General features: G+C 45.7%; 1 protein-coding gene across 1 annotated transcript; it reads right to left on the minus strand.

Moving 5' to 3' along the window:
* Positions 1-6,807: 6,807 nt before the first annotated feature.
* On the minus strand, positions 6,808-9,805 carry LOC124379848 (low choriolytic enzyme-like). The gene is made up of 8 exons (XM_046840432.1): positions 9,656-9,805; positions 9,498-9,528; positions 9,334-9,399; positions 7,965-8,117; positions 7,769-7,886; positions 7,489-7,667; positions 7,211-7,292; positions 6,808-7,109 (listed from the first exon to the last, which is right to left on the minus strand). Exons 1-8 carry the CDS (start codon positions 9,719-9,721, stop codon positions 6,983-6,985), a joined length of 822 nt encoding a protein of 273 aa, XP_046696388.1. The 5' UTR covers positions 9,722-9,805; the 3' UTR covers positions 6,808-6,982.
* Positions 9,806-10,252: the final 447 nt, after the last annotated feature.

Genomic DNA, 10,252 nt, shown 5'->3' on the forward strand with positions numbered 1-10,252 from the left:
CTCCTTTCAGCTCCAGCATGCCTCCGAGAGCTTCTCTCCGCTCCAGCATGCCTCCGAGAGCTCCTCTCCGCTCCATAGAGCCTCCGAGAGCTCCTCTCCGCTCCAAGGTCTCCAGGCAAACTCAGTTCCGCCCCGGAGCTTCCCAGTGCACTCAACTCAGACTCAAGGCCGTGAAAGGACGTCGTACCGCCGCCTCACAGTCTCCCCGAAGGCGACGGCTCGCCTCACGGTCTCCCCGAAGGCGACGGCTCGCCTCACGGTCTCCCAGGCGACGGCTCGCCTCATGGTCTCCCCGAAGGCGACGGCTCGCCTCACGGTCTCCCCGAAGGCGACGGCTCGCCACACGGTCTCTCCGTAGGCGACGGCCCGCCCACGGTCACCCAGAAGGCGACGGCTTGCCTCACTATTCCCCTGGAGGTGAGGCCATGTCACAGGGTTCCACTCCCGGTGAAGCCACGTCGCAGAGCTTCTCTCTGCCCCAGAGCATCCCTGAGAGATCCTCTCCGGTCCACAGCGTCTCCGAGAGCTCCTCTCCGCTCCACAGCGTCTCCGAGAGCTCCTCTCCGCTCCACAGCGTCTCCGAGAGCTCCTCTCCGCTCCACAGCGTCTCCGAGAGCTCCTCTCCGCTCCACAGAATCTCAGAGAGCCCCTCTCTGCTTCAGCACGTCCCGCCTCCGAGCTCCTCTGATGGCGATGTCTTGCCTCCGTGCGACTCCGAGGGCGACGTCACGCCTCTGAGCTCCTCTTTTGACGATGTCTCGCTCCCGAGCTTCCTGGAAGGCGACGTCTCGCCCCAGAGCTCCTCCTTCGATGACGTCTCACTCCCGAGCTTCCTGGAAGGCGACGTCTTGCCCCAGAGCTCCTCCTTTGACGACGTCTCGCTCCCGGGCTTCCTGAAAGGCGACGTCTCGCCCCAGGGCTCCTCCTTTGACGACGTCTCGCCTCAGGGCTCCTCCGATGGCGACGTCTCGCCTCCGGGCTCCTTCGATGGCGACGTCTCGCCTCAGGGCTCCTCCGATGGCGACGTCTCGCCTCCGGGCTCCTCCGATGGCGACGTCTCGCCTCCGGGCTCCTCCGATGGCGACGTCTCGCCTCCGGGCTCCTCCGATGGCGACGTCTCGCCTCCGGGCTCCTCCGATGGCGACGTCTCGCCTCCGGGCTCCTCCGATGGCGACGTCTTGCCTCCGGGCTCCTCCCATGGCGACGTCTCGCCTCCGGGCTCCCGTACTCCGTCACTCGTACTCCGATCTCCGCTACGGACGTAGCTCCGATCCAGACCTCCCCATTGGGCGTCTATCCGGCCCTGATCGCCGCCGAGGGCATCACTCGGTCTCGGGTCTCTGCTGTGGAGGTCGCTCAACCTCGGGACTCCGCTGAGGGACGCTGGGGCTGTCTCTCTGCCTCCTGGCTTCGCCGAAGACGTCCCTTCGTCCCTGGTCTCCGCTACAGGCAGCTCTCCATCCCCGGTCGCCTCTGGAACCGTTTCTCCGGCCTTCGTCCTGGCTCCGATCTTCACCACAGGTTTTGCTCCGATTCTGGCCTCCGCGATGAGCTGCGCGCCGTTTCGGACTTCCGCTGGGAGCATGGGTCCATCCCATGCCTTCGGGTTGAGCGTCGTCCGGTTCCTGCGCTTCGCCTGGGCTGTCGCCCCGCCTCAGGTCCTTTCTGGCCTTCTCCGGTTCTGCGGCGGTTCTGACCAGGTCCCGTTCGACCCTGGACGGACACCGGGATCCTCCTCCGAGTGCCCTGGCCCTCCAAGCGTCTGTGGGTTTGGGGCGTCAGGTGCCGCCCCTCAGGGGGGGGGTAATGTCAGGGATCCACCTGCCACGCCCCCTTTGGTGGCTCTCTATGCCTCCACTCTCCATAGAGCTCCAGGTTTAACCACGCACACCTGGAGCTCATCATCACCATGCCTCCACTCTCTGAAGCTCCAGGTTTAACGAGGCACACCTAAAGCTCATCACTCCACTCCTACATAAACCCCTCACTCACATTCACTCCCCGGTTCGTTATTGTTTATGTTTGACTTTCCGTACTACATGTTTTTGGCGTTCTGGTTTTCATGCAGGACTTCTCTCATCCGTTTCATCTGGACTACAGAATCCCGTACCGGCTGCGCTTCCCCTCCCTGTGCATCTCGGGTCAGCTACGCTTCTCCCAATGCGCTACTCGGACTATCTCTCTCAACCGTAGGACTGCCGTGTGCTTGTGCTTGTGTGTGTGTGCGCGTCTGTGTGTGTGTGTATGCTCGTATCTCTCTCTCTCCCTCACACGTGCATTAAAGCCCAAGCGAGCTGTACTCCGGCTTCCGCCTTCTGTTTCGCTCGCACCCTTACAGCATCTCCTGCATAGCACATAGTCCACCTGTGTGCACCTTCCTCCACTCTTATAAGATAAGATAAGATAAGATAAACCTTTATTCGTCCCACAGTGGGGAAATTTCTTTGTTACAGCAGCATGAAAAAATAAAAAAAATAAATGCAAATATATAAAAGACTAGACAATAGACATACTATAGTATACAAGTATATACACAACCCAATGTATAAATACAGATGAGGAAAAAGTACGTATTGCAGGTGACTCTGTATACGTCACCCTATGATCCTCCTTCTTCTTAAAATAAGTATTCACCACTGCCATTTCCATCCTTTTAGCAAAATCTACCACCATCTGCCCTTCTACATTCCTCTCCTTAAAACCATACCTACCATCACCTCCTCATCACCTCTGTTCCCTTCACCTACATGCCCATTAAAGTCTGCCCCAATCACCAATCGTTCTTTCCTAGTTACACCATCTACCACTTCATCTAATTCACTCCAGAATCTTTCCTTCTCCTCCATCTCACAGCCGACTTGTGGAGCATAGGCACTGATGACATTTATCATCATCCCTTTAACTTCCAGCTTCACGTTCATCACCCTATCAGAAACTCTCTTCACCTCCACTACTCTTACTGTACTCTTCCTTTAGAATCACCCCTACACCATTTCTCTTTCCATCCACACCATAATAGAACAGTTTAAACACCTCCAATGTTCCTGCTCTTACTCCCTTTCCACTTGGTCTCCTGAATACACAACATATCTACCTTTCTCCTCTCCATCATATCAGTTACCTCTCTCCCTTTACCAGTCATAGTACCAATATTTAAAGTACCAAACCAAACCTCCACTCTCCTCCACTTCTCCTTTCCCTGCTGTCTCTGTAGACGTCTTCCTCCTTTCCTTCTCCTCCTTCGGGCAACAGTAGCCCAATTTCCACCGGTACCCTGTTGGCTAACAATACCTGTGGCGGTCATTGTTAACCCGGGCCTCGACCGATCCGTTATGAAATTCTTAGTTGTGATCCGCATGTTTGATTTGGCACGCTTTTACACTGGATGTCCTTCCTAAAGCAACCCTCCCCATTTACCCGGGCTTGGGACCGGCACTAAGAGTGCACTGGCTTGTGCCTCCCTAATGGCTGTGTTTGTAACATCTAGATTAGACTACTGTAACGCTTTACTGTCTGGGTGTTGGAGTAAGTGCATAAATAAACTTCAGTTAGTTCAAAATGCCGTACCGCCTGAAGCTCTGATCGAGCTAATACCAACCAATTGTCTATATAATTTAGAATGTGGATGCCTTGAAGTTGTAGCGGGGCTAGAGCCACATTCATGCACTTGGTGAAGGTGCGGGGTGAGAGTACCAGGCCGAATGGGAGGACCCGATATTGGTAAGCTTCGCCCCTGAAAGCAAACCTCAGGAACTTCCTGTGAGTGGGAAGGATGGCTATGTGGAAATAGGCATCCCTTAGATCTATTGTGACAAACCAGTCTTTGGACTTGATCTGAGACACGATCTCCCTGAGAGTGAACATCCTGAACCTAAACATCATGAGCGGTTCAAGGAGCGCAGATCTAGGATCGGCCGCATTCCACCATCCTTCTTCGGAACAACGAAGTACTGGCTGTAGTAGCCTGACTCTCTGACTAAGGGAGGAACCACCTCGATGGCCCCTTTCCTTAGGAGGGTGTGCACTTTCTGTTCCAGGACCAGATCCTACTTGTGTCCCACCATGGTCTAACAGTCTGGCCTCCTGGTGGTGTCGAGGAGGTACGGGCACTGTATAATGAGGTGTAAACCACCCTCCCTGAAAAAGGGCGCTCTGATTGTCAGGGCTGCTGCACCACTGCCCATTTGTTAGGGGAGAGGACCACCCTCAGGTCGGGGTCCGGGTGGCAACGCTCTGCTTTTGGGCTTCACACAGCCCCGTGAGAGTGATGGGGAAGTACCATTGAACCGCCGCCGTGGTCTTCTGAATCTGTCGGTAATTGCCCTTACCTACAGCGTCACCTGAACAGGCCAGGAGAAGCCACCGGGGCATTCAGAAGAAAAGCCCTGTCCCTGTTGGGAATCTCCGCTTAAAGGGTGAGCCACAGAAGCCTTTCTGTGGCTACTAGAGCTGACATGGACCGACCTACGGTTCCTGCCGTGGTGGCCCTGAGGGTTAGGTCACAGCGTGACGATCGTCAGCCCCAGAGCTATAAATCCCTCGCCATCTCTCATAGCAGGTCAGCCTGGTATGCCTGCAACACACTCATCGTGTGGAGGCAAACCCCGGCCTGACTTGCCACCACGTAAGCCCTACCTACTAGAACCGGAATGGCTTTTGTAGGCAATACCAGAGCCTTCAGTGATGCATCACCTGGCGAGAGATAGCCGCACTCCCTGAACCCTACTATTCAAGGTACGAGCCACATATGGGGTCTCACAGGACCTAGACACATCTGTCAAGTCAAGTCAAGTTTATTTCTATAGCGCTTTTCATGATATTGTCTCAAAGCAGCTTTACAGAAATCAACAGTAAAGGTAAATTGTGTGCATTTATCCCTGATGAGCAAGCTGTGACTGTGGCAAGGAAAAACTCCCTTCATTGTTATGAGGAAGAAACCTTGAGAATCTTTAAACAATACAGAACACTGAAGAGTGAGAACTAACATGAGCACTGGAGTGTGTGATTATAAGTAATGTTTTTTTCTACAGTCTTACAGTCATTATGGTTTTAAAACTAGGAGCTACTGAGCAACTCATAAAATAGCTCAACATTTGCGATCATCACAGACACACTAGATTCTCCATGCCAGAGCCTTTAAACACTCCAGGAGGTCCAATGTCAAAACTCCACACATTAAGTGGGATCCAGCTGGCACTGATACGTCTCTGGGTGGTACGGGAAGTTTGTGAGTTCCGCAACTATTACTTTGAAGGTCCATAATCATTATGAGGTGGGACATGACTGGAGCTGACAAACCTCAGGATGCCCAAAACTCTGTGTGTAGGTCTGGAAAGAATGGTAGGCCCTGGGGCAGAGGCTTTCCCCAGGGAACTGGAGCTCGGCCCAGCAGGAGAGGCTGGGGAGGACTCATCTGTCTTCATGCCTTCTGCTAGGTCGACCTGTGAGCCCCGCGACCTTCAGCGCCGCTTTGCCTCGGCGAGAGCAGGACCTGAGTCGCGAGGGAGAGCTCTCTCCTCAGAGAGTGCTCTCCGGAAGCACATAGCTACACGGCTAAAAATGCTAACAGTTGACTACCTCGAGAACCAACTAAGCATGCTCCTAAGCTATGCAAACAACACATCAGCTGTGTGTACCCCCCCCCAAATGAAGACATATACATAATTTCCGTCTGGACAGAATTAATTGGAAGGAAATTAACAAGCATGCACTGTCTATTGTCCTTTACACATTCCTCAATGTAATTAAGCTGTTGCATCTTATCTGGCTTTGCTGAAACCTACAAATGATTATTCTCAGAAGGAAGAAGCAAGCTAATACACTTTTTACCCACAGGCAGCGTATGTTTAAAAATGCAATGGGCCTAAAAAAGCATTTTATTAAAAATAAATGTTACATTAGTTGGACTGCTGTTGACTCCTTCTGTTGAGAGAGAAATTCCATTGAATGGTCGAACACTTTTACACAATGGTGCTGTACAGCACTGAGTGTACCTCTCCCTGCACCATCTTGGGGCAAAAAGCCCACCTTTCTCTCCTTTGACAAAAAGAACCGAGAAAAGTCATGGCAAATACAACAGCTGTTCCTTATGCAAAAAAAAAAAAAAAAATATGCAGAAAGCTCACAGGAGTGAATCCACCGGAACAGATCTGGTGCTCCCTTTTCATTGAGTAGTGACATCTGAACCTTCAAAATAACCAGGTGTCACACTGCATTATTCATAAACTAACAATTTGCTGAATTTTCTAAAAATCTGTTTCAAAGTGTTGGAATAACACTTTCACACTGTATGTACATTACTGATCTGTCATAAACCTTGAAAATGTATAGTGTTGTTATTTCTGTCTGTACTTCTGAGAGTCAAAAAACAGCTGGAAGCAAATTCTTTCTGTGTGTCAACACACTCAGCCAATAAACCTGATTCTGAAATAGCAGAAACTGGAATAAAAACAATGTTGCCAGTGTGGGGCCCCTGAGAAAGGCCCTTAAATCTTTCTGCTTCTGGTGTTCTGTATCATAGCTTTTTACCCCGATGCTGATTTTAATTTGTTTATGTGTCTGATATTAAAAGCTGCACCTGCACCCATCTTTACCTTCTTCACATCAGAGCTTCCAACCTTGTTGTAACAGTTTGGGGATGAAACATGTATCAGTATGTTATTCATCTGCCCACATACTTTTCACAGTATTTAGTGGAAATTACAGCATTAACACCACAAAACACCAAAAACTAAGAAAGATGCAGCTCAGCACCTGGTATCAAAATATACATTCAGACACTGATATTTTATATGCATTCTTTTTTTATTGTTTTTGAAAATTGCATGTGGAAATAAATTCCAGAAAAGCAGAAATGAAAAAGAATCAAAAGTACAAACTCAAAGTAAAATAATCCTGAATTTGAGAGAAATTACTTTTATTAATTTTCTGCAGGCGGTTTATGAAATCATGTGAAACACTGATGATGTTCAGAGTGCTGCATTTAAGGGCAGTAGAGCCTTTTAACACGTAGAATATCGTTAGGGCTCATCTTTTTGGCACGTCCAATCGGAACATTATTGTCTGGTATGGGGATGATGGTCGGCTTGTCGTTCTTGGAGAAAGCACATCTGGAACAATAAAGTGTGTTTGCAATTATAACTTATTAAGGACATTATTAACTTATTAAGTTATTATGGACAATTTCTGAATAAAGAGAATTAAACTTTACCTCTCATATTGCATGATAGAGTTGTAGTCATATGGAGTGTTCAAATTGTTGGTGTTCTCTTTTTTAAAATTATCCTCTAATCCTGTGATTATATGAATCAAAAACAGGTGAGTTTACACCTCAGTTCATTAAGAAACAGAATGTTTTGAGTTCTCAGATGCCATGAACACAACATTAACAGTCAGAGCTTTATGTAAAAATTAATTTATAATTTAATAATTTTTTTTTTACAAATTTTATTAATAAGAAATAAGATGTAAAATTCCTGCTCTGCTCACCAGGCTTAATATTTTTTAAAATAATTTTGACGTGTTCGTCACGGTCACTACGGCTCTGCTCATGATGAAATCCTAGAGCGTGAAGAAGCTCATGTTGGATAACTTTGTGGTAAACACAGCCATTACGCTCTATAGACAAAACCTGCTTTCCTCCAATGCGTCCAACATAAGAGTAGCACCTGTACACAAAAATACATTCTCAAGACTGCTTTTATTACATGAGAACTGAATAGAAACAACTGTTTGTCAAAATAGGATAATAACAGGATTGGTGACATACCCTTTGTCTGAGATGATATTAATGTAATCTACATCATTTCTGTGAGGTTTGAATCGGATACAGGTCGACTTTTGGACGGAGTTCATTGCACGTCGGATAACATTTATTTCAGAGGGTGCTGTTAGAAAGAGAGAAGAAACTTATCTAATGGAGTTCTAAAACATTCATTTAAAGGCAGGTAAATAATTATACTCACAGTACTGACTGGAAATGACATAAGGCACATAAACTCTTCCATCACTGTTCCTGGGCCACCTGCATGCACTGCTGGTACATGGATCTGCATTCTGGAGTCCAGTGTACACCGCTATATCACCATGTATAATAGTGAAATCACCCTCTAGCTTTCCTGTTTAGGAAAATACACAACATGACTGTATATTTAACAGTGGAATTCTTATTTTTTACAGTTTCATTTATGTGTCAATTTGTTAATGTTTCATATACAGTATGTAAAAAAAACCTGTGACACTGAATTCAGAATAGCACTAACTGTCCACCTGGAATCAGACAATCCTTAATGGACATAATTTTTTATTTAAATTAATTATTAAGATAAAACTTTTAGTTCTTTCACATGTAATCAAACACTCACAAAAGCAGAAGGCAAGTAGAATAATTCTATTAAATCATTGCTGAAATGTCCACCAACAATCTCCATCCAACCTGACTAAGTTTGAGAAGATGCCATGGAGAACGGCAAAATCCTACAATCTGAATATCTGTGAAGTGCCAAAAGAACAAAGAATAGTTTTATAGTGTTTCACTGAACTTCATTTTATGTTACTAATCCAGGTGTGCAGAGTTTTTTTGCATCATATTTAAAAAGTCTGGCGTCTGTAATTGCTGCTGAAGGAGTTTCAACTAAGTAGTGAGTAAAGAGTTTAAATAGTGAATATCTGTGAAGTGCCAAAAGAACAAAGAATAGTTTTATAGTGTTTCACTGAACTTCATTTTATGTTACTAATAAACAAATGTATAATTTTCCACAAACAAACTCAAAAAAGTTGAGACAGAGACATGTTTTCTGTTCTTTGTGGAAATGATTTTGCTAATTGTTCTGATTTCAAAGTGGAATTTTTGCACATTTCTGATGGATATAAGACTTCAGCCCCTCATTACTCTCTCTTTCATGATGCACTAAACGATTTTAATATCGTCTCTGTGTCTACAAATCCACACTGTTGTAGTAGTTACAGAATGAGGTCTGGCACTGCCCTACTGAAATAACCCTCAGGTCTTTGCCTGCACTTTAGTATCTTTCTCTCTAAAATCCCAGTATTTAGTTCTCCAGTACATTTATGCTGCATAAATGCTAATTTCACATATAAGCAAGTCACTGATGCTCCTCATATCATTACAGGTGCTGCTTTTAAACCTTTCACTGATAAACAGATTGATTGTGATCGAGTTGAAACGTGGACTCATCTCACCGCAGCACATGTTGAACTTTATTATTCTAAAAACCTTTTAGTTTTATTCTCTCTCTCTCTCTCTCTCTCTCTCTCTCTCTCTCTCTCTCTCTCTCTCTCTCTCTCTCTTTTCTCTCTCTTTTTTTTTCTTACCAGCATTCTTGTTGGCTCTTTCAATTATGGCAGAAACAGAGTCAGACCGACATTTATTGTTGATATCTGTAATGGAATTATAAATATTAGTAAAAAGTAATATGAGAAAAAGATGTAAAATTGAAAAAAGTTACAGATAAACTCATTAAAAGTGTGACTCTTACCGATCTCCTCAGAGGTTCCATTAACAAATACCTGTTTAATAAATATATTCTGTGAGCTGATATTTTTATTAAGGTAACATTTATATACTTCATATAGAATTTTTTAATTTTGGCTATTTCTTTACACAGTTAATGTGGTTAATATTTGTGTAACTCACCCTAATGGAACGACTCTGAACACTGACGCTGAGCAGGAGCAGGACGATGCCTTGTATCAGGTACATGATGAAAGTCTCAGTGTATCAGCACTGAGAGTGGAGAATGTGGAGTAGAAGAACATCTTAAATACTCTCAAGTGGGTATCACTTCCTTTTGTGAAGGAAACACACACAAGATGTGATTGAGGAAAAAGATACTTTGTTTTTTTCTTGCTTCCTTTTATTATGCCCCCTGTTTCGCACCTCTCAGCCACAGGGTGTGAAACGACTCTATTTGAGACTAGGTTTGTTGGAGATCAGTGTTCTTGATAAGTGCAGTAACTAGGACAGCAGTTTTTAACTTCTTCTTTTAGGCCGCTTAACAGATAGAATGTGCTGCTTCTCATGTACTCCAAACAGAAACGTGTAAAAAGGTCAACATATACTTTTAAAGTTAAATATAAAGAAACAAGCATTTGAACCTATTGGCATGCATGAGTAAGACTTTCCATTACATTTTCACATAAATTCATTTCTATTTCTCAAGGCTTATGGCCAAACAAAATATGGAACCAGCAGAACTTTTACAAAATGTGTTGCAGCAGAGATATCAAGTTG

This window comes from Silurus meridionalis, chromosome 26 (genome assembly GCF_014805685.1).
Source record: "Silurus meridionalis isolate SWU-2019-XX chromosome 26, ASM1480568v1, whole genome shotgun sequence".
Lineage (NCBI taxonomy): Eukaryota > Metazoa > Chordata > Actinopteri > Siluriformes > Siluridae > Silurus > Silurus meridionalis.

Coding starts and splice junctions, on each gene's coding strand:
- LOC124379848 (XM_046840432.1), bottom strand. CDS start 9,721: ATGTACCTGATACAAGGCATCGTCCTGCTCCTGCTCAGCGTCAGTGTT. Junction 9,529..9,655: donor TTCAGAGTCGTTCCATTAGG/GTGAGTTACACA, acceptor TTTATTAAACAG/GTATTTGTTAATGGAACCTC. Junction 7,668..7,768: donor AATATCATCTCAGACAAAGG/GTATGTCACCAA, acceptor TTTTGTGTACAG/GTGCTACTCTTATGTTGGAC.